At 49.7% G+C, this 23,703-nt stretch overlaps 1 protein-coding gene across 1 annotated transcript; it reads left to right on the top strand.

Moving 5' to 3' along the window:
- The first annotated feature begins 7,407 nt into the window (after nucleotides 1–7,407).
- Nucleotides 7,408–23,357, top strand: HIF3A (hypoxia inducible factor 3 subunit alpha). Its single transcript, XM_070950243.1, has 14 exons — nucleotides 7,408–7,595; nucleotides 8,503–8,648; nucleotides 10,123–10,207; nucleotides 11,012–11,121; nucleotides 13,116–13,330; nucleotides 14,138–14,244; nucleotides 14,546–14,693; nucleotides 15,584–15,744; nucleotides 15,844–16,076; nucleotides 17,039–17,134; nucleotides 18,156–18,538; nucleotides 18,977–19,088; nucleotides 19,204–19,309; nucleotides 20,190–23,357. The coding sequence occupies exons 1-14, from the start codon at nucleotides 7,547–7,549 to the stop codon at nucleotides 20,339–20,341; spliced, it is 2,103 nt and encodes a 700-aa protein (XP_070806344.1). The 5' UTR covers nucleotides 7,408–7,546; the 3' UTR covers nucleotides 20,342–23,357.
- The last annotated feature ends 346 nt before the right edge of the window (nucleotides 23,358–23,703 follow it).

Genomic DNA, 23,703 nt, shown 5'->3' with positions numbered 1-23,703 from the left:
GTTTCACTCCCTGTCTTTGTGGGGCAGTGGGTGGTGGGAAGAGTGCCAACTGCCCATTGAAACAAAAGGCCCTTTATCCGAGCGCAGTTTGCTGCAGGAAGACGGCTGCTGTGCCTTCCTGACCCAGGTTAGGAGTGTCGTGTGAAACCTCTCAGCCGAGCAAACTGCTCCTCTTCCTCCGGCTGTTTTCCAGGACGACATGCCCGGTGCCCCCCCCCCCCCCCGTTGTTGCCCCAGAGGGAAATGTGGGGTGGAAACCTCCTGCTTCCATAGACTTGTGCAAAGAACGATTTTCATTTGAAATCTCCCCATCCTGTCGTTGCCTCCCGGGAGATGCAGCCTCATCTTAGCATTCGCCGACTGTCCTAGTTGAAAGAAGGAAGTCATCTGGAGGGAACAATTGAGGAGGGGGCTGTCTGCAGTGGCAATGGAGGAAGGGGGGGCTGTTGGCATGCCAGCAGAGCTTTTTCTGCCCGCCCACTCCCTTCTCTCTCTCTCTCTCTTCCCCCCCGCCCCCTTTTGCAGTTTTGTGCTAATCGGGGCAGCGGTGTGCCCCTGCACCCGTTGGTAACACGCAGCGTGTGCGAAACTCAGATATCCTCAGTGGAGGAAGCACATTGACGTCAGAGATGCTACGAAGGCTTTGAAGATGCGTGCGAGCTTTGGCGTCGCCAGCCGCTGACGAAGGAGGGCTCTGGTTGCGTGCGGAACATGTCCCCGAAAAAAGTTAGGGTCCTCACCCACCGTAGGGCACCCGAAAGTCGGAGAGAAAGAGGTGGGTGGGTGGCAGCCGCAAAGGGGACGGAGCCAAGCTCCGAGATCGTGCGCTCAGCCGCTCGGTCCCCCGTGGCTTCTCTGCCACTGCAGCTTTGTTCCTCTTCAGGAGATCTTCTCTTTGGAGGACTAAAATTAGAACCAAGAAAGAAAGGAAGAAAATACTTGTAAACAGCTTCCAGGACAGGGACTCTCATGTGGATCCCTGCCCACGGTCTCTCCAACCTGTGGGGTTGTTTTTTTTTTTTTTTGGAACAACCTTAAGGACTAGAAACTTGAAAGGAGCGTGGGTGCAAACGAAAATTGAGCTTCCAGGAATGCTGCATTCCCAGGCACGTGTTGATGTACAGATAGTCCTCGACATTACGGAGCCCAGCATTTCTGTTGCTAAGGGAATCATTTGTTAAGTGAGTTTTGCTCCGGTTTATGACTTTTTCTCGCCAGGGATGTTGCAGCAAATCACTGCGGTGGTTAAATTAGGAGTACGGTTGTTAAGTGAATCTGGCTTCCCCGTTGGCTTGGCTTGCCAGAAGGTTGAGCACGTGAGACCGTCATAAATACGAGTCAGTTGCCAAGCCATCTGAATTTTGATCACGTGACCTTCAGGAGGCTGCAACGGTCGTAAGTGTGAAAAATGGCCATAAGTCGCTTTTTTCAGTGCCGTTGGAACTTCAAATGGTCGCTAAATGAACTGTTGTACGTCGAGGACTGTATGTGTTGTACAACTGACTGTTCATAAGTCAGACGTCTTGGGATTATGCGTGATATGAAGCAACGCTTGCTCCCGAGTTCATCAAACCGCCACCGTTGTTAAGCGAATCATTGCCATTGTTAAATGCATTGCACAGTCGTTAAGCAAATCTGGCTTCCCCCCCCCCCCTTGACTTTGCTGGTCAGAAGGTCATAAAAGGGGATCACATAATCCCGGGACACTGCGATTGTCATAAATGTGAGTTGGTTGCCAACCAAATGAATTTTGATCACACCTGTCATAGGGATGCAGCAAAGAGCATCACTTTGGAAAACGGTCCTCAGTCACGTTTTTCAGTGCCGTTGTAACTTTGAACCGTCACTAAACGAAATGTTGTAAGTAGAGGACTAACTGCATATATGTGCTTGCGTGGAATCTCACTCAGAATTTAGGCATCCCAAGCAAAACATTTTACTTCCAGGATGATTAGGGGACTGGAGCAGAGGTGGGTTTCATCAGGTTCTGACCAGTTCTGGCGAACCGGTAGCGGAAATTTTGAGTAGTTCGGAGAACCGGTAGTAAAAATTCTGACTGGCCCCGCCCCCATCTATTCTCTGCCTCCCGAGTCCCAGCTGATTGGGAGGAAATGGAGATTTTGCAGTATCTTTCCCCTGCCACACCACCAAGCCACACCCACCAAGCCATGCCACGCCCACCAAGCCACACCCACAGAACCGGTAGTAAAAAAATTTGAAACCCATCACTGGACTGGAAGCTAAAACATACGATGAACAGTTGCAGGAACTGGGCCTGGCTAGTCCAGTGAAGAGAAGGACCAGGGGAGATGTGATAGCATCTTCCAGTATTTGAGGGGCTGCCACAGAGAGGAGGAAGGGGGTCAAGCTATTTTCCAAGGCACCTGAAGGCCAGAGAAGGAAGAATGGATGGAAACTGACCAAGGAGAGATTCAACCTGGAAATAAAGGAGGAATTTCCTGACAGTGAGAACAATCAACCCATGGAACAGAAGTTGCCTTCAGAAGTTGTGGGCGCTTCATCATTGGAGACTTTAAAGAAGAGACTGGACTGCCATCTGTCAGAAATGGTGTAGGATCTCCTGCTTGGGTGGGGGGTTGGACTAGATGACCTACAAGGTCCCCTTCAACTCTGTTCATCTTCCTTTCTCCAAATAAACCTTAAGTCGTATCAGAGCCGTGAAATTACACATTCTGCAGGGTTGGAGGGAGATAAGAGGGGGCCCCCCTCTTCCCCCCCAAATTTCCTTTCCCGCTGCTTTGCGTTAGAATTCAAACCGGCCTTCTCAGTTTGCCCACCCAGTACAAGCAGTCCTCGACATACAACCGTTCCTTTAGTGACCGTTCAGAGTTACAACGGCACTGGACGAAAAGAGATTTAGGAGCGTTTTCCACACTTACATCTCCAGGGTCACGTGATCAAAATGCAGAGGATTTGCAACTGATAAAGTTTATGACAGTCCCGGGATCACGTGATCTCCATTGGCAACTTCTTGACAAGGGAAGTCAACGGGGAAGCCAGATTCACTTAACATCCATGTCACTCACTTAACAACTGCAGTGACTCACTTAACGACCCTGTGACGAGAACGGTCGTAACATGGAGCAAACTCCCTTAACTGTCTGGCTGAGCCACAGAAATGTGGGGCTCCCTTGCGGTCGTAAATTGAGGACTACCTGCAGCCACGTGGTGCCTGTTTATGGCTGCCACGTACAACACACCTGTTCGCAGGTTGGCACAGGAGGCTGGCATGAGGCCAGCCCCGTTTGGCGCCAGCCCGGCTGGCCTGATGACCCCGCGGTTGGGGTCGGCTACAGGCCATGCCACTTTGGTGAGCCCTTTTGTTTGGGAGGCGGGGAAGATAACCACTATGCCACATGGCATCCTGTTGCCTCCTGTCTGCAAAACAGAGCCGCAGGTTGATGGGCACAGTGCCAGGGCACAGAAACGGAACAGCCTGTACCCAAAAGAGAAGCTTAGAGGGAGGGAGGGATGGTGGAAGCAGACCGTGGGAGGATCAGGAAGTACAAAGTCCGGCTTGGTCTGCTCGGGAAGCCCAGGAGAAGCCAGAGATCGGCTATGTGGTGGCGCTGGAAGCGGGCAAGGGGTAGGAGATGGTGCAGGTAAGGGGCCTCTCTGGCGCTGGGATGGAGCCCTCAGGGCAGGGCCTTCTGGGGCACGGCAAACTCCCACGTTCCCCGCCTTGTATGTGTTTGTGGTATGGAGGAACCATCTTTTGAAGATCTCCCTGGGCCCATCAGCAGAAGGCTTCAGGGCTTCCCATCTGATTTGAGTGTCTTCCTAGAAGATGTCTATGGAGATTCTCAGTCATCCAGGTCAGGGGTCTCCAACCTGGGCAACTTTAAGTCTTGTGGACTTCAAAGCTGGCTGAGGAACTCTGGGAGTTGAAGTCCACAAGTCTTAAAGTTGCCAAGGTTGGAGACCCCTGATTCAGGTCATGGTTGTCCCAAAACTTTTCTTTCAAGAGCTGAAGAAAGCTTCTTGGATGAGAAGCGAAACGTCTTGAAAGAAAAACCAGAAAAAGTCTGGTTGCCTCTTGAAAAAGCACCTTAGGGACTTCCTAGAAGATGTGAGCTTTGGTGGACTTCCAGAGGACCCTAGAACTTGTTCAAGTCATTTCTAGGTCCAAGGGTCTCCAATATACCCAACCTTTTGGGGCAGAAGTATGCTGGAAACTAAAAAAAAAAACTTTGTGAAGTTCTGAGGTTCTTAGAATTTTGAGGTTCTTTTGTGGAGGTCTCCTTGGATAGGATCTCAATGGTGGTGAGAACTTAAGTCTTTTCACCACAAGCAGTTCATTTCTGGAATTTGTAAAGGTTGAGACGGTTGGTCGGTGACATTTTTTGGGCAAACTAGACCTGGGTGGCTGAGTAAAGTGGATCCAAGACGCTTGGAGATCTCTCCAAAGGTTGGAACGTCAAGAAGATAACATCCGAGGAGAAAGAGGAACCCAAGAAAGCTGAAAAATGGGCCATCTAAAACTCCATGGGGCTGGGAAAAGAAGAAACATAGGTTCCAGGAATCAGTGGGACTCTGAAGAAAAATGTCGATGCGATGATTGAGATCCGGGAGCATGAAAAATATTAGATTTTCGAGAAGATTTGATGGGAGGGGAATGTTAATTTAACCTTCATTCAGAAAACGGGGAGCGCCGGGACATGTTGTCGAGAAGGCAATTAATTCGAGGAAAGTTCCTGTTTTTCAACCGTCGGCCCGCCTGCGCCCTCCCCTATTTCTACTCGCGCGTCTCTGCTTCTCCTTCGTGGCTCTCGGTCGCTCGATCGACTCGTTGAAAGTCCCACCAGAAGACCAAACGTTGAACAGCTCGGAAGGGTTGCCTCTATCGCACCCCATGTGTCGGTTCTTGTGTGTTTTGGAGCAAGTCGGGGTTGTGACCAGGGGTGGCTTCTACTTTCCTTTACTACCGGTTTGCATCGTGCCCGCACACGCGTGTGCTCTCTCTCTCTCTTCTGCGCGCGCACATGCGCAGATCACTTCTGATGACGTCCGGGGCAGTGGGCGGAGCCTCCCGCCGGTTTTACTACCGGTTCTTGCGAACCGGTCTGAACCCCTGGTTGTGACGTTGGTTTATTTTTTATTTTTTATTTGATTTATATGCTGCCCTTCTCCGGAGACTCAGGGCGGCTTACAGTGCGTTAAGCAATAGCCTTCATCCTTTTGTATATTTTATACCAAGTCAGCTTATTGCCCCCACAAACTGGCTCCTCATTTCACCTACCTTAGAAAGGATGGAAGGCTGAGTCAACCTTGAGCCTGGCGAGATTCGAACCTGCAGAAATTGCAGGCAGCTGTGTTAATAACAGGGTGCATTAAACCACTGTACTACCAAGGCTCCTGGTTGGCCAAGGTGTATTTGCTTTTGTAGGTAGTCCTCGACTTACAACAGGTCATTTAGTGACCGTGCAAAGTTAACGGCGCTGGGGAAAAAAAGGGGACTCGTGACCATTTTTTGCACGTTCGACCTTTGTAGCAACCCCATGATCAAAATTCAGACGCTTGGCAACTGACTCATACTTACGACCGTTGCTGTGTCCTCACGGTCACGGGATTCCCCTTTGGTGACTTTCCCGCCAGCAAAGTCCACGGGGAGGCCAGATTGACTTAACAACCGGGTTGCTAACTTAACGGCCGGAGTGATTCGCTTAACAACAGTGGCAAGGAAGGTCGTAAAATGGGGCAGAACTCACTTAACAAATGTGTCACTTTAACAACAGAAATTTGGGGCTCAGTTTGTGGTCGTAAGTTTGTGGTTCTCCTTCCTGTCAGAGATTTAAAAAAACCTGCTGCCCTAAACTGCAAATTCAGGTGTGATCCAGGAGAGTGGTTGCTTTTACACACAGAGAGTAAGGCTAGCATCGATGTGTTACACAGTCAGTTGGAAGTGTTTGCATTTTGCTCAGGAAGGTGGCTTGTTTATTTATTGTATTTTTTCTGCCTGGCCCTCCTTTCCTAAGTGACTTTGGATGGTTTCCACGTGATCCGTTTCCTCCTCAGCAGTTTAGCTATTTTTACTCAGGTAGGAACGCTCAATCTTAGGTGAGCTTTCTTTCTGGAGTGGCAACTTTCAGCTGTGTGGACTTCAACTCCCAGAATTCTCCTTGGCTGGCTGGGGAATTCTGGGAGTTGAAGTCCACACAGCTGAAAGTTGCCAAGCTTGAAAAACACCAATTTAAAAAATGTATCATGCAAACAAAAGAATGGGGGTTGTTAGTCGCCCTTTTAATACATAGTTTTAGAGCTAGAAGCAAAACTCAGAAGGAAAACTTAAGAAAAGAACCAATAATTTCATGCGCTGATTTATATTTGCATCTTGTTTTTGCTTTTCGGTATTTCTTGTGAGATGAGATGCAAAGGTAGAGGAGAAAGAAAACCAGAATTTGAAATGCCCTTTTGTTTATTTGTTTATTTGATTTTTATCCTGCCTTTATTACTTGAACTCAAGTCAGCAAGCATACATAATAATCCTCCTTCATCCTTCTGTTTTCCCCACCACAACATCCCTGGGAGGTAGGTTGGGCTGGGGGAAGGGACAGGCCCAGAGTCATCCAGCTGGCTTTCCTGCCTAAGGCAGGTCTAGAACTCACCACCTCCTGGTGATTGGCCCAAAGTCAGCCAGCCGGCTGTCATCCCTAAGGCGGGATTAGAATTCCCAGTCACCTGGTGATTGGCCCAAAGTCACCCAGCCAGCTGTCATGCCTAAGGTGGGACTAGAACTCCCAGTCACCTGGTGATTGGCCCAAAGTCACCCAGCCAGCTGTCATCCCTAAGGCAGGACTAGAACTCTCTGTCTCCTGGTGATTGGCCCAAAGTCACCCAGCCAGCTGTCATCCCTAAGGCGGGACTAGAACTCCCAGTCACCTGGTGATTGGCCCAAAGTCACCCAGCCAGCTGTCATCCCTAAGGCGGGACTAGAACTCCCAGTCACCTGGTGATTGGCCCAAAGTCACCCAGCCAGCTTTCATCCCTAAGGCGGGACTAGAACTCCCAGTCACCTGGTGATTGGTCCAAAGTCACCCAGCCGGCTTTCATGCCTAAGGCAGGACTAGAATTCCCAGTCACCTGGTGATTGGTCCAAAGTAACCCAGCTGGCTTTCATGACTAAAGTGGAACTAGAACTCACTGTCTCCTGGTGATTGGTCCAAAGTCTACCAGCCGGCTTTCAAGCCTTTTGGTTTCTAGGCCAGCACCTTAACCACTAGGCCCACCTGCCTCTCACCAAACCCATAGCCCCCTAATGAACTTCCTGCCTGAGTGGAGACTCGAACCCAGATCTCTCTGCTTCTCATCGGGGCGTTCCCCATTCGTCCGCCTACCCAGCCAGCTCTCCCCTCACCGGTGACCATCTCCTTGTCTCCTTCTCAGGTCCACCACCGAAATCCGGAAGGAGAAATCGCGAGACGCAGCGCGATGCCGGCGGAGCAAGGAGACGGAGGTGTTCTACCAGCTGGCCCACACCCTGCCCTTTGCCCGGGGGGTGAGCGCCCACTTGGACAAGGCCTCCATCATGCGGCTGACTATCAGCTACTTAAGAATGCATAAGCTGCTGAATTCTGGTAAGCGTTTCCATGGGGGGGACCTTCACCAAAGGGGGCAGATCACAAAAAATACAGAAGACCCCAAGCAGATGGTCTCAGAATAATAAGAGGGTGGGAAAGGGACCTTTGGAGGTCTTCTAGTCCAACCTTGGCAACTTTAAGACTTGTAGACTTCAACTCCCAGAGTTCCTCAGCCAGGAACTCTGGGAGTTGAAGTCCACAAGTCTTAAAGTTGCCAAGGTTGGAGACCCCTGTTCTAGTCCAACCCCCTGCTGCCTTTTTTTGCTGACATTTTTCAGCGAAACCGTCCTAAAACATGGACATTTAACCCGCAGGACACTGCAAACGGTCATAAACGCGGCCTCCTTGCCGAGCGTCAAAATTCTTGTCCCTCTTTTGAGAGGGTGGACCGTCAGAAGTTTGAATCCAGGGTGGAATTATCCCACAGATAGGTCCATCGGAACTTCGTATTGCATGACAGTTGAGAATTCTTTCTCCTGGATAAACTTTTCTTTCTCTTGATGAGTTGGCTTAATGGAAGTTTGTACTTTCTCTAGGCGCAAATTGATACTTTAAAACTCTGTATGTATTATATTACTCTCTGCAATTCTATCCATATTGTTATACTTTTTTTTTCTGTATTTTTTTAATAATTTTCAATAAAAATTTAAAAGAAAAAAAAAAAGGAACTTCGTAGGGTTGTAAGTCGAGGGCTACCTGTAGTGACTCTTGTGTACTTTGTCCTGCAGGCACAAAAAAAAAAAAAAAAAAGAGGTAGAATCACACAAATTCAGCCCCCTGCCGTGACATTTTTTTGACCCCCCCACTCCACTCCAGACATCTCTGTCTCGTAACTTTGGTATGGGAAATCACTCTGAATCTATCCTTGCCCTTAAAGCAATTTCTACACACTCTGTTGTACCAGGAGAATGGCGAGACCAAGTCAAAGCGGAAGAACAGGTGGATTCGTACTATCTGAAGGCCTTGGATGGCTTCCTGATGGTCCTGACCGAGGAAGGGGACATGATCTACCTCTCTGAGAATGTCAACAAGCACCTGGGTCTCAGCCAGGTGAGCGGGAGGAGCTCACACAGGTGGGGGGGGGGGGTTTCAACCAAAGATGAGTCAGTCTGGACAATGGTTAAGGCACCAGGCTAGAAAGTGAGGGCTTGTGAGTTCTAGTCCTGTGTTAGGCATGAAAACTGGCTAGGTGACTTTGGGCCAATCACCAGGAGACAGGGAGTTCTAGTCCTGCCTTAGGCATGAAAAAAGGCTGAGTGACTTTGGGCCGATCACCAGGAGACAGAGAGTTCTAGTCCTGCCTTAGGGATGACAGCCGGCTGGGTTACTTTGGACCAATCACCAGGTGACTGGGAGTTCTAGTCCTGCCTTAGACATGAAAGCTGGCTGGGTGACTTTGGGCCAATCACCAGGAGACAGAGAGTTCTAGTCCTGCCTTAGGGATGACAGCCGGCTGGGTTACTTTGGACCAATCACCAGGTGACTGGGAGTTCTAGTCCCGCCTTAGGCATGAAAGCTGGCTAGGTGACTTTGGGCCAATCACCAGGAGACGGTGAGTTCTAGTCTTGCCTTAGGCATGAAAAAAGGCTGAGTGACTTTGGGCCAGTCATTCTGACTCAGCCCAACCTACCTTCCAGGGTTGTTGTGGGGAAAGGAGGAGGAAGGTGCGTTGGATATGTTCACCTGCCTGAGTTACTTGTAAAACTAAATAAAGGAGGGATACAAACAAATAAATAAAAATAAAAACGAGCCATTCTTATGAATGTTGGATCCTGGAAGCATTTTGGGAGGAAAAAAATCAAGACAAAGCATCTCTCTCAGTCTTTGGGAGGGCCGCCCCATGCTGGCATTTTCTATTCAAATTTCAGAGGGGCCAGCTTGAAAATTCCTCTCCCACCCCTGATTTTTGAATGGATCTTTTTGTTCTTCGGGTTTAGCTTCCATGTTATCTTTTAGATGACTTGGGAGAGACAGAGTCGGGCTGGGGAAGAAGTTTCAGATGGCGATTTTATGTACATTCCAGCAAACCTAGAAATGAATTGAATTCCTCTTTTTGCTGAAAGAACCACTCTCGCGTCCGATGCCTTGGGCTTTTTGCAAAACTCCCTGATTTATGTATTCTCCTCCCTCCCCCCCCAACTAACTTTCCTTGTCTCGTAAACGAAATCGCAATCCTGATTTTGCTGAATAAACAAAGGCCTTTTTTTTTTGCGAAGAAGAAAAAGAAATTTCTTCCCTAGCGCCACCCCCCCCCACCCCCAAATATCTTTCTTCCCAATCTGGAATCTGATTGAAAAGTTCTGACTGTGGTAGAGGGGAGGACGAGGAGTAAAGGGCTTTCTGATTGGCTGGCTCCCGGGAGCCCTGCCCATCCGTTGGCATCTGGCAGATGTGGGCACGTGGGCCAGAATAATGGGGGGAGATCTGAGTGCTGCTGGGTGCCCAGCCTTCCTCCCGGCTTCTGCCCTCCCTCCTGCATCCTGTGTTGGCTCATGTTCTATTTTTTCCCTGTTTCCTTCCGTAGCTGGAGCTGATTGGCCACAGCGTTTTCGATTTCATCCACCCCTGTGATCAGGAGGAGCTGCAGGATGTGCTGAGCCCCAGGCAGGGTGAGTCTCCCCTCGCCATCCTCTTCAGAGTAGGGATGGGGGATCGCTGCGAGGTCCCCTTTCCTTCAGCACTGGGCCGCTCTGGGCAGAGGGCACCGGAATTCTGCACTGGTGCATTCAAATTGTAGGTTGTTGCTTAAGGTCCTTTAGCAGCAGATCCTTCTCATCCTCCTCTTTCTCTTCCTCCTTTTCTTTCTCCTCTCCCTCCTCCACTTTCTCCTTCTTTCTCTCTCCTCCTCGATCTTGTCCTCTCCTTTCCTTTTCTTCCTTCTCCTCCTTCTCTTCCTTTCCTCCTCCTCCTCCTTCTCCTCCTCCTCTTCTCCCTCCTTTCACTTTCTCCATTTCTTCCTTTTCCTTCTCCTCCTCCTGTTCTTTCTCCTTCTCCTGCCCCTTTTCCTTTTTCTCCTCCTCCTCCACTCCATTTCTTTCTCCTTCTTCTTCTCTCCTTCCTTCCCTCTCTCCCTCTCTCCCTCTTTTCCTTCCTTCCTTCTTTCCTTTTTCCCCACCCTCCCTTCTTCCCATCTTTCCTTCCTCCCCACTCCCTTCCCTCCCTCCCTCTGTCGCCTCTTTGAATTACATCTGTGACATATTCCAGTGCAATTTGCCATGTTTTCAAAGTGAAACAAAAACAAGAAGCCTTCGATCATCTCCAGCTACCCATTTTGCTGACACTTTTTTGACTCCCCAAAGCCAGGAACTAGGACCAAACATCCGTCTCCCTCCTTCCTGCTCCGCCTGTTGGCTCCCTCCATGCACCCACCCACCCATATATCTTGATCAGCATTTGATCCTGGCTCTCCCCAGGTTTCTCCAAGAAGGCGGAAGTGAAGACGGAGCGGAATTTCTCCTTGCGCATGAAAAGCACGCTCACCACCAGGGGGCGCACCGTCAACCTCAAGTCTGCCACCTGGAAAGTGAGCAACTCCCTGGAATTTGGGGGGGTGGGGAGAGAAACAGAAGCTGGCAGCGGTGTCGGACAGTGAGGAGGCTGGGTCAGTCCTGGAGTCGGGAAGGTCCAGATGAGGGCTCTGTCGGAGGCAGAGTTGGGGCCAGGGCCATCTGGGAGCGATGCGCGGACTCCGGAGCCCCCAGAGTCGGACAGCAGAGAGGCAGAGGAACAGGAGGAGCCTGTTCCTAGTGCACGCATGCACAGAGGAATTTGTGGCAAGAAAGTAAACTGTTGTGACCTCGGCTTACTGAGTCACTACAATACACAATTAGTCCCAAAAAACCCTATTTTATTGTAACAACTGAGAATTACGTTCATTCCCAGCTGAGTCCCAATTAGTTATGAAAAAGTTCTTTGGAAGAAGTCCTTCGGGGTAATCATCAACCTTTATCTTCTTTGACATCCTGCCAAAGGCCTTACTTGGCAAAGCCCCACGGAGTTCAGAAACAAAGGAGATACCGACTGGAAACAGAGTTAGCAATGTTGCTTTCCTGCAAAAGGCCCAAGTGCCTTTGTTTCTCTTTTAAGCCTTATGGGAGGGGCCAATCATCTCCTGGCCTTACTCCCGAGTCGTCCCTTTTGCTTTAGCTGCTCTTGCCTTCTGGCAGCTCTGTGCATGCGTGCACTAGGAACAGATTCCTCCTGTTCCTCTGCCTCTCTGCTGTCCGACTCTGGGGGCTCCGGACTCCACGCATCACTCCCAGATGGCCCTGGCCCCATCTCTGCCTCCGACGCAGAGCCCTCATCTGGGCCCTCCCCAGCCTCCAGGACTGGCCCATGTGCCTCCCCAGCCTCCTCATTGTCTGACTCCACTGCCAGCTCTGCCGGCTGCTGGCGGACCACAACAGGGGGAGGCTGCAGTTTATAAAATTACCTTTCCAGCTCCTGAAGGAGCATCGGTGATGCCTGCAATGCCCAACCCCTTTTGACTTTTGGGTGGGGTGGAAAGGAGGAGCGAAAAGAGGCTGACCCCATTCCTCCCCCAGGAGCTGCTTAGCATGCTTCCTTTTTGGCATTTGCAAAATACATAAATACATAAATGAGAAATGATTGACAATCGTTTGGGAGAGCCATCCTGGAGCACTGGCAGGTGGATCCTATTCCCAGAAGGCCCAGTCACCTGCAAAAACAGGGCTGGGTATACGGGCACTCCCTGACTTACAACCATTCGTTTAGTGACCGTTGGAAGCGACGTCTGCCCTGAAGAGAGTGATTTAGGGGCCATTTTCCACACTTAACAACCGTCACAGCGCCGCTGTCGCCCCCCTGAAGTCATGTGATCAAAATTTGGACACTTGGCAACTGACTCATACTTATGACGGTTGCTGTGTCTCAGGGTCACACGATCCCCTTTTGCGACCTTCTGACGAGCAAAGTCAATGGGGAAATCGGATTCGCTTAATGACCGTTTATCAGCGGCAGTGATCTATTTAACAACACCAACCAGAAATGTTATAAAACGGGCCAAACTCACTTAACTGTCTCACTTAGCAATGGATATTTTGGGCTCTGTGGTGGTCATAAGTCATATAAGTTATATCATTATCCTCTTAACGACCCCATAATCCCTTGCAGGGTGGAGTCTGGGCAACTGATTGGAGCTGAGTGTTTAATGGCCGGATGCCCTTCCTGTCACCAATGCGGAGGTTTTTTTTTCAGCAGATATATTCTCATTATGCCCAGAGAGAGAGATATCTGCCTCTACCTAGGATCGAACTCACAGCCTCCTGATTGTGAGGCTAGAACTCCACCTCTAGGCCACCACACCACTCTTATAACTTATTATATGTTTATTTATTTGTTCAATTTATTTGCCGCTCGTCTCATAACAAAACCTCTCCAGGCAGCTTTTTGGGGAGGGGGAATCCCTCTCGGCACCCCCAGAAGGCATCAGCCAGAATAAACAGGTGCTCTTCCCACCCATCGGTTACCCCCAGCTTCCTCCCTCTGCCCTTCCAGGTGCTGCACTGCTCTGGGCACATGCGCTCCTATGCGCCTTCCAAGCCGGCCACAGGAAAGGAAGGGGAAGGGGGCTTTGCGGAACCCCCCTTGCGATGCCTGGTGCTCATCTGCGAGGCCATCCCGCACCCCGCCAACATTGAGACCCCCCTGGACAGTGGCACCTTCCTCAGCCGCCACACCATGGACATGAAGTTCACCTACTGCGATGACAGGTGAGTGGGAGACACCCGGGACCTCCCCCCTCTTCATCCACCCTCCAGGCAGAAGCCATTGAGTTCTGTCTGTGGATGATGGGTTCTTTGACCTTGGCTGGGACATTTTGCCAAGTGGTTGCAACTGTGGTGTATAGAATGAACATGGCTGTTGAGCAAACAGGGTCAAATCCACAGGTAAAAATCTCTCCCCATTCTCTCTCTCTCTCTCTCTCTCTCATATATATATGTATGTATGTATGTATGTATGTATGTATGCATGTATGCATGTATGTATGCAGACATACTATATATGCAGACATACATATACACTGCTCAAAAAAATAAAGGGAACACAAGCAGAAGACATCCGAGATCTGATTGAATGAAATAGCCTTATTAAATACTTTGTTCGTTACATACAGTAGTTTTGTGTTCCCTTTAGTTGTTTGAGCAGTGTATAAACTACTGTATGTAAAGAACAAAGTATTCAATAAGGCTATTTCATTCATTCAGATCTCGGATGTCTTCTGCTTGTGTTCCCTTTATTTGGATGATGGAGGTTTGATTCCTACTGTTTCCTCCCTCCTAGCTTGCTTATCAGTGGGGGGTGATGTTAGCCTGTCAGCTATTGCGATTTGCTGCCTTGTCTGTGACCTCGTGGTCAGCCAGGTAATATACCTGATATGTAACTGGTGCTGGCTGGGGAATTCTGGGAGTTAAAGTCCACAAGTCTTAAAGTGGCCAAGGGATGGACACCCCTGCTCTAGCTTAACTCGGCCAGAATCTTATTTCCTGATGACTGTCCCATCTCTCCTCCTGGGCCAGGATTGTTGAGATGGCTGGTTACACCTCCGAAAGCTTGCTTGGCTGCTCCCTCTACGAATACATCCATGCCTTGGATTCGGATTCCGTCAGCAAGAGCATCAACACCCGTAAGTCCAGCATGTCACAGGCCTGGCCAGTTCTTTTCCATCCCGCGTGTTCCTCCTGCTGCCATCCGCTCCACATCTGGACGAGGAAGGCTTCAGGCGGGGGGGTGGGGTTGGGAGGTTGGTGTGGAAGGGGGTCTCGGGTGCCAGAAAGAGTCTCAAGATCCGCCCACACGTCATATCCTCCCCACGAGAGCGAACGCGAAGCGAATCCTGTTCCGCCTTACCGTCTCTTCCCCATCTCCCCCGCTTATCCGTTTGTCTGTCTGTTCTAGACTGTCTGTCTTTCACTCCCTATTGGTAGTGCTAAGCAAGGGCCAGGCCGTGACCGGGCAGTACCGCTTCCTAGCCAGGAATGGTGGTTACATCTGGATCCAGACAGAGGCCACCGTCATCTCCAGCAGCAAGAACTCCCAGCCTGAGAGCATCGTCTGCATTCACTTCGTCTTGAGGTCAGCCCCCTCCAGGAGGTCAAAAACTTCAAGATGGACACCGTCCTTGAACCCCGCCCCTTGATTTACACATGTTCCAATTGCCAAACCTCCTCGGTTGCCTCTGAAGCACAGAGCTGACAAGAACCTCTGAGTCTCCTGAAATACAGGCAGTCCTCGACTTACTATTGTAATTGGGCCCAACATTTCTGTTGCTAAGCAAGGCTGTTGTTTAAACAAGTCGCACCTCATTTTATGACCTTGCTAAGCAACTCAGTGCAGTTGTTAAGAGAATTATGTCATTGATAAGTCGCATCTGGCTTTCCCACGTTTTTGTTTTGGTCCATTTTACGATCTTTTTCCCCTACCGTTGTTAAGTGAATCACCGCTAATGTTAAGTTAGCAACCCGGTTGTTAAATGAATCTGGCTCCCCCATTGATTTTGCTCGTCAGAAGGTCACAAAAGGGGCTGTTGTAACTTCGAACTGTCACTAAACGAATGCTCGAAAGTCAAGGACTACCTGTATTAAAATGAACTGTAAAATATGCTAAGTATTATAAATTTAAGATGTTTCTCTGTGCTCAAATGGAGCTGGGACAACAACACCATGTGGCCATTCCCAGCCACTGTCAGCAGAGGACGACATTGTGCCCAGCGTTTAAATGCCATAGAGTTTTCCAAACTGACACTTTCAGATATGCAGACTTCAACTCCCAGAATTCTCCAGCTAGCTGTGCTGGCTGGAGAATTCTGGAAGTTGAAGTTCGCATATCTGAAAGTTGCCAAGTTTGAATAACATGTCGGGAGCCATAACGGTTGTGGTGAAACTATCTCCATCCAAGTGGCAGTGTCCGCTTTCCAACCTGGCCTACCTTGAAGGGTTCCATGTTGTCCCCGTATCTTTCCATAGCCAGGTGGAAGAGAACGGGCTGGTCCTGTCCCTGGAGCAAACGGACCGCCAAGGCGAGCATCGCCGGCTGCCCCCGCCCTGCCTCGAAGGACTGGACTCCGATAGCGCCTTGGAAGAGATGGACCCCAACGGAGGAGACACCATTATCAACCTCAGCTTTGGTGAGGGAAGAGGGTGGTGGGAAAAATGGTGTGTGTGGGGGGGAGGAGATGCCAGCTTCCCCCTCCCCTAACTGAACCCCCAACGCTTTCGCTCCCCAGAGCTTCGTGGTCCCAAAATCCTGGCCTTCCTGCGCCCAGCCAACATCAGCGAGGAAGAATTGCAGCTGGATCCCAAGCGCTTCTGCAGCCCGGATCTCCAGAAATTGCTGGGGCCCATCTTCGACCCGCCTGGGACCCAGAACTCGGCAGGGGGCACTGGGCGGGCAAAGCCTCCCGCCCCGGTTCCCAAGACGGCTCCGGTTGTTAAGAAAGTGTCTGGAAATCACAATCTAGTAAGGCAACCTGGAGGGACACTCTCAGTTGAGGGTGGCCTGAATTTATTCATTTGTTTATCTGTCTATCTTGCCATCCATCCAGGGGTGAAATGCTACCGGTTCGGACAGGTTCAGGGGAACCGGTAATAAAAAAAAAATGCTACCGGTTTGGACAATCAGCTGTGCCGCACGATTTAGATTCGCTAAAAATCAGGAAATCCTGCTTCCTAGCAAATCTAAATCGCCCGGCACAGCTGTTCCCTCTCCCCTCGCTCTTTTACTGTCTGTCTATCTATCCAAATCTGTTACTTTCCATATCTGTCTTGTCTGTCTGTATGTCTATATCAGGGGTCGGCAATCTTAAACACTCAAAGAGCCACAAAGGTCCTAACTGGAAGCCCCCCCCCCTTCAATTCTGGAGCCAACCGGAAGTCTGGTTCCCCCACCACAGAGTCTCCTCCTAGCATGGCATCCTTTTTCCTCTGCCAACCGGAATTCCACTTCCCCCACCATAGAGTCTCCTCCTAGTGCGGCATCTTTTTTCCTCTACCTGTCCTAACCAAAAGCTCTTATCAATTGTGGAGCTGACCAGCAACAGGGAGCCGCAGCAGAGAGATGAAAGAGCCACATGCGGCTCCAGAGCTGTGGGTTGCTGACCCCTCTATCTCTATCTATCTATCTATCTATCTATCTATCTATCTATCTATCTATCTATCTATCCATCCATCCATCCATCCATCCATCCATCCATCTATCTATCCCTCTATCTATTTATCTGTCTGGTTAAAAGGATCTAGAAGAGAAGGGGCCAGAGCCATACACACTTCTGCCCTCTCTCTGCTGATCACCTTGTGGTAACTTTTCCCTTCACTCTGGGGGAGAGAAAGGAAGAGGCCCTATCTGGGATAGAAATTGGCACCAGGGCGATGGGTTCTACCAGCCTGCACCTTCATTTCCTTTCTCCCTTCCTCTCCCTGAAGTCGGACCTGCCGGAAGAGTTGATCTTCGACATGGAGAACGTCCAGAAGCTCTTTGCATCCAACAAGGAGGAGCAGAGCATGGAGACGGCACTGCAGGTAGGACTGTGGAGGGGTCAGAGAAAGGGGTCAGCTGGGAGGCTTAGGCCAGAGGACTTCTTGGGTCTCTTGACGACCATGTTACATATTTAACAGCTCTAGCAATTTACTTAACAACTGTGGCAAGAAAGGTTGTAAAATGAGGCAAAACTCAAGTTATCTACTGTCTTGCTTAGGAATGGAAATTTTGGGCTCAAATTTAAATTAAATTAAATTGTGGCCGTAAATCGAGAACTGCCTGTACTACCCTCATGGATGAAGAGGAGAAGATTCTTCTTCCTTCCGTAGTTTCACTTTGTCCTGTTCTCAGCACGAAACTCGTGTTGCTTCTGGGTTCTCATCCCCCAAATTGTGGGAAAGTGGATTTTGGATTTTTAGCTACTGTGCTACCAAAATACTCAGCCCATTTAGGAAAGAACCCCCCATATTTTGGGGTATCTTTCAGGGGGCGGGGGCTCTGTTCTTCTGTCTGACTCAATATCCATGGAGCTTCTCCCTCATCCCGGTCATGGTTGTCCCAAAGTGCTTTTTCCAAAAGGCAGCTGGACTTTCTTGGTTTATGGTTTCAAAATGTTTCACTTCTCATCCAGGAAGCTTCTTCAGTTCTAACAGAATAACAGAAGAGACCTTGGAGGTCTTCTAGTCCAGGCAGGAATCCCTATACCATTTCAGCCAAAGGCTGTCCAATCTCTTCTTTAAAACCTCCAGTGATGGAGCACTCACAATTTCTGGTGGCAAGCAGTTCCACGGATTAATTTTTCTCACTGGCAGGAAATTTCTCCTTAATTCCAGGTTGCTTTTCTCCTTGATTAGTTTCCATCCATTGTTTCTTCTCTTCTGGTGCTTTGGAGAATAGCCTGACCCCCTCTTCTTCAGGGCAGCCCCTCAAATATTGGAAGACTGCTATCGTATTATCCCTAGTCCTTCTTTTCATTAAACTAGACATCACCCAATTCCTGCAGCCGTCCTAGATTCTGTCTGGCTCCTTCCTCTACTGAGAACTCTCTGCTCCCTGTTGCAGGATTATGAAGGCCTCGACTTAGAGATGCTGGCTCCTTACATCTCGATGGATGACGATTTTCAGCTCAGCAGCACCGACCATCCGCCGTGGCTGACCGAGAAACGAGGAGATCCGGGGGCAGGACCCCGGCCCGCCTCACCCCCTCCGAGGCCTCGCTCTCGCAGTTTCCATGGCGTGTCCCCACGCCCACCAGAACCGGCTCCTCTTCCCCGCTGGGGCAGCGACAGCAGTTTGAGCCAAGGCCGCCCCATCGAGACCCCTTTGGCCAACTCGCCCTGCGGAGAAGGCCAGATGGTGGAGATGGTGGCATCGGTCAAGATTCAGTCTGTGCAGGACGGAACCGGTCTGAATGGCCAGAGGTCTCCCTTGGGCGGGAGGAAGAGGTCAGTCGCTGACTTTTAATTGGATCAGAAATTGGAGGGCAATAACACAAAAATAGAGAAAGTGAAGCTTCGTCTTGCCCAGCTCATCCGCCTTACATTAAAATTGGAAGTTAAAATTAAGATTGTTTTGAGGAATGGGGCGACGTTGTGGCAGTAATTCTTTAATATGCCCATCATTGAAAACAGTGTTTCTCATCTTCAGCCACTTTTAAGATGGGTGAACTTCAACTCCCAGAATTCCCCATGGCTAGCTGGGGAATTCTGGGAGCTGAAGCCCCCCCATTTTAAAAGTGGCTGAAGATGAGAAACATTGATCTAAAACATGTGCCCTTAATTAGCCATTTTGCTTTCAGAAAAGCCCATCTCTGGATTGTGCGGCACAGCCCCCCTCCGTTTGAACCCGTGTTTGGCTAAAGTTTTCCGCCATTCCCCCAACAGGACTCGGGAGATTAGCCTGGATGAAGAGAGGGATCTCTTCCTGGAGACCATCCCCCCCAAGCGTGCCCATAACCATGAGGCTGAGGGATTCCTGATGCCCTCGCTTAGCCTGGTAAGTTCCGAGGTGCCCCATGCATTGGGAAGGAGATGCCCGGGATGAAGCTGGCACATCTTTTTTTGTCCCCACACAAAATTCCTTTGTGATAGAGAACCTTCTCTTCTGCCAGGGCTTTCTGCTCAGTGTGGAAGAGTGTCTGGATGCCCGGTCTGAGCGGGGCTGCGGAGGCACCGTGGCCCTGGGCAAGAAGCTGCTGGCCCTGGAGGAACCCATGGGTGAGTGCCACTGGAGTCTGGATTTGAGCGGTTGTGTGAAGAAGGCTTGGCAGGGTCAGCCTCTGTCCTGTCCCTTTGACTTGGCGGTCCTGAATGAACACTTATCATGGGTTGGGTCCCTGATGGCAGCTTTGTGGTTTTGCAGAAGTTTCACGACCCAACTAGGTAACATTATCAGTGCTAGAAGGGTGTGGGGTTTGCGGATTGTAAGAGGAGGAGGAGGAGGAGAATGCAAAGGGGAGAGGAAGGAGGAAGAGGAGGACAACTGGGAAGTCATTGGTGCTCTCCGAGCTTGGTCGTTTTGCAGCTGTTTCACGACCCAGCTAGGTTACATCATCAGTGCTGTAAGGGAGTGGGGTTTGCCCTCTTTTTTTGATATACTGGTGGCTTGTGCTGACAGTGTGGGTGGGCTGATGTTTTCTTCTTGGCAGTTAAACAGAGAACGAACCCCACTTCCGTTTAGCATTGATGATGGGATACCAGGAAGGGGCTCAGTGATGGTTGGCCAGGACATCCTTGTGAATCCTGGGAGATGTAGTCTTGTCAGGCGCAAGCAGCCGGATCCACTCACAAAAGGGCCAAGTCAGCAACTTTATTGTGATCTACCTTTATTGCGAGAATCTCCCTAGACTGCTTGCCTTCCCTGGGGAACAACCACATAAGCTCCCATGGAATTTAGGCGGAGTCAGGCTTATGCCTCTTGCAGCTGTGCAAGGACTCAAGGCTAATTCCCCGCTTGATGCTTCCTCCTCTCATGGCTGGGATTTTCACGATTGTCTCAAGACATCTTACCATGGCCAGATTTGAGGGGGACGCATTAAAGGAAGGTCCCAGCTCCTGATGACCCCTCTCTCTCGCCCTCCCGGCTCTCTGCCCCCAGGCCTCTTAGGAGACATGCTGCCTTTCGTAGTGGACGGACCAGCGCTCTCCCAGCTGGCCCTGTACGATGGCGAGGAGGAGGTCTCCGGGCGTGGTGGAGAGCACTTCCAGCTGGGGGAGGAACTCCTGGTGGAGCTGGACCAGGCCACCTGAAGTGGCGCCCTTGACCGCCCCCCCACCGCACCTTCATCCCACACTCCTGCTCTGCAGATGGGACACCCGGAACCAAATCCAACCAAATGCCCTCGGGGAGGGGTTCCTCCCGGCCCCTTCCCCGCCTGTCCACCCTCCACTGGCGTTCTTAGGACTCTTCCTACCTCAGTCCCGTCCCCTTCCCCAGGCAGCCTCTCCCCTCCGGAGACGGTTGGGAGGAAGGTCTCTGCCACCCCATTTGGTGCTTATCCGCCTGAATGTTCTTGAATCAAGAGGAAGGGGGACAGGAGTGGGACCGATTCACGGAGGGGTCTGCTCTCTTCATCCCCCAAAGGAAGAGAAAGCACCACAGAGGGATCCCCCCCGGACGAGAAAGAGCGGTGCAGCTACCCCTTGGGAGACTCAGAACCCATGGGGCTGTACCTTCTCCTCTGTCCTCAGCTCGCTAGGACAGATCCTTCAGAACTCGCCCAGGCTGTAAGATCAGCCGTTCCTGGGCCGAAGGGGTTCACCCCTTTGAGGGAGGTGAAAAGTAGGGGAGGGCCTACTCTGAGAATAGGGCGAACATCTGCGTTAGCCTCTCAAGGGACGCCTCTCCACGACTTCCCCAAAATACTTACGGTGCCTCCCATTGACCTCAAACCAAGGTCTCATCTTTTATAAAGGAAAACCAGAGAGGTCCTCGGAGCGTCTGCTTCTGAGAGGACATTTTGGCCAGGTGAGAACACCTGTCCTGGACTCTAGAGTGATATTTTCCCGCTACGAAGGCCAACTGATGGAATAATCAGTCCCCAGAACGCTGGTGCTTCGGCCCTATCTGGGCCTACTTAAAGATCTCTCTTTGTTTACAAAACGCTCTCTCACACGTTCTGTGCGGAGAAAATCAGATGCCATGTAGAAAACAAGGCAAGATGCAAAGAAAACTCTCAGAAAAATCACACCTATTTAAAAAAAAAAGCATGCCAAGCCAGCTTCCCTGATCAAGCAGTCGCCAGGTGTGTTTTGAATGCAGGTAGCAGATCTGTGACTTGTCCAGCTGTCACGGCAAGCCAAAGCACATCTGGAAACAGCCGGATTGGGGAAGACTGGCTAGCTTGAAAATTTTTGAAGCCTAGGGGGGAAAAAAAAACCTTGAATAGGAAACAACCAAAAAAAATAAATAAATTGAAAAAACCCAATACCCCATACAACATTTCGAACCTGTCAGTAGTCAAAACTGACTTTCCAGAAAATTAGGGGAAAAAAAATAATTGCAAAATCCTAAAAAAGGATTGACAAATCCTAAATCCGAAGAGAAATTTTCAGGAGCCTTAAAAGTATGTTCTAAAAAAAAAAAGAAAAAAAAAAGACAATCTCCACGACGAGCTTTTTGTCGTAAAGAGGAGAACAGCCGTCTTCTGTTTCTAAACTTCGAGATGGACGGCTGATCGCGAACAACTTTGATAACGGAAAAAACAAAACGCTTTTCGTTAAGCGAGTTTGAACCGGTGCTATGAAATGTTATCCGTTGTTAGAAATGACATTGTTGTCGATATTTCAATCACTATTTTTTTTTTCTACTTTAACGAAAGGGGAATTGAAATTTCCAAAAGGTGCTCCCCTTCCTTGTGTTTTTAACGCCTCGATCCCCGTCATGCTTACTTCGAAGTAAGTTGCGCTAAAATCAGTGCAGCTCAGTTCAAAGTAATGATGTATTAGGTGGTTTTTCAAACTTGGCTACTTTAAGATATGTGGACTCCAACTCCCAGAATTCCGCAGCCAGCTTTGCTGGCTGGGGAATTCTGGGAGTTGAAGTCCACGCATCTCAAAAGTTTGAAAAACCGTTGTGTAGGAATTACATCCAACTTTTTTAAAGCCCAATTTTATGAATGTTTTACTTAGAAGCTAATCTCATGGTGCTCAGTGGATTTACTTTAATTTCAACTCGATCGATTGCAATCTTACCGGCAGTATGGAAAAGTGACTCTGTTTTGGCTCGTGATGGGAAAAACAATTTTTTCCAATGAAATCCCCGAGTTCCACCATAACTCTTCAATGGGTTTAAAAAAACCGAGCCGCTTTTCCATTCTGCAAGTCTTGGACAAGCAGACATTATCAAAACGTTCATTCGCCTTTCCTCTTGTCCCGTCTTTGGGACTGAGGAGGCCCACCCACTCCCCCCAAAGCTTTAATATTTATATAAAGGGGTTGCACTTAATTAAATAATCTTGAACGGTGGCCCAGGAAGGAGAATGTTGGCCAGTGTGTAAGTCCCGTTGTAACGTTATCCCAGCGAGTAAAGCTTGATTTAGACTTGCTTGCAACTGTCCACAGGCATCGACACATTTCCGCTGCAGACGGCTTGAGGTCTTCTAGTCCAACCCCCAGCTCAGGCAGGAAACCCTCTACCATTTCAGACAAATGGTTGTCCAATCTCTTCTTAAAAACTTCCAGAGTTGGAGAATTCACAACTTCTGGTGGCAAGCTGTTCCACCGGTTAATTGTTCTCACTGTCAGGAAATTTCTCCTTAGTTCTAGGTTGCTTCTCTCCTTGATTAGTTTCCATCCATTGCTTTTGATCCTGCCTTCAGGTGCTTTGGAGGATAAGTTGACTTCCCCCCACCCCTTCTTTGGGGCAGCCCCTCAAATACTGGAAGACTCCTATCATGTCACCCCCTGGTCCTTCTTTTCATTAATCTAGATATACAGTTCCAGCAACCATTCCTTATATTCACTTACCTTCGCTATCGGTTTGCAAATGTGAGGGTGCATGTGCAGAGGGTCAAAAACGGGATGTGATGATGTCCAGGCAGGTGGGCAGAGCCTCTCACAGCCACCACTACCGGTTTTCCCGAACCGGATGGAACTGTCTGAATACCACCACTGCTTATATGTTTTAACCTCCAGTCCCCTAATCAATTAATTACTCAATCATTCAATCAAAAGACTCTGGTTGCTGGAAATAATCTGCCTTCTAATCCCCCGAAGCCAATTCTGAAGTCCACATTCCTGAAGGCAGGATCAGGCACCAGATAGGCCAGGGGTCCCCAAACTTGGCAGCTTTAAGACTTGTGGACTTCAACTTCCAGAACTCTGGAAGTTGAAGTCCACAAGTCTTAAAGCTGCTAAATTTGAAGACCTTTGAGATAGGCCAACGACGGTGCACACCTCCCAAATCCCAACTCCGCGTCGTGCGGAGATGCACCCGCTTCATGCCGATCGTTGGACACCTCCTATGTTGTTATGCGCTTTGTCCTTCAAGCACCGCGTAGCCAGGACGTCAACATTCGCAGAATTATGAAGGCCACAGCTACGCAACCGTCTCCGAACGACAGGCAGGGTACGTCCCCTGGCGTGCAGCGAGGCCAAAGTCTAAATCAAGC

Source organism: Pituophis catenifer, unplaced genomic scaffold (genome assembly GCF_029215685.1).
Source record: "Pituophis catenifer annectens isolate HBS135680 unplaced genomic scaffold, rPitCat1.0.hap2 SCAF_9, whole genome shotgun sequence".
In the NCBI taxonomy this organism is placed as follows: domain Eukaryota; kingdom Metazoa; phylum Chordata; class Lepidosauria; order Squamata; family Colubridae; genus Pituophis; species Pituophis catenifer.
The sequence above is the reverse complement of the archived record's forward strand: the minus strand, read 5'-3'. Positions and strand labels throughout refer to the sequence as shown.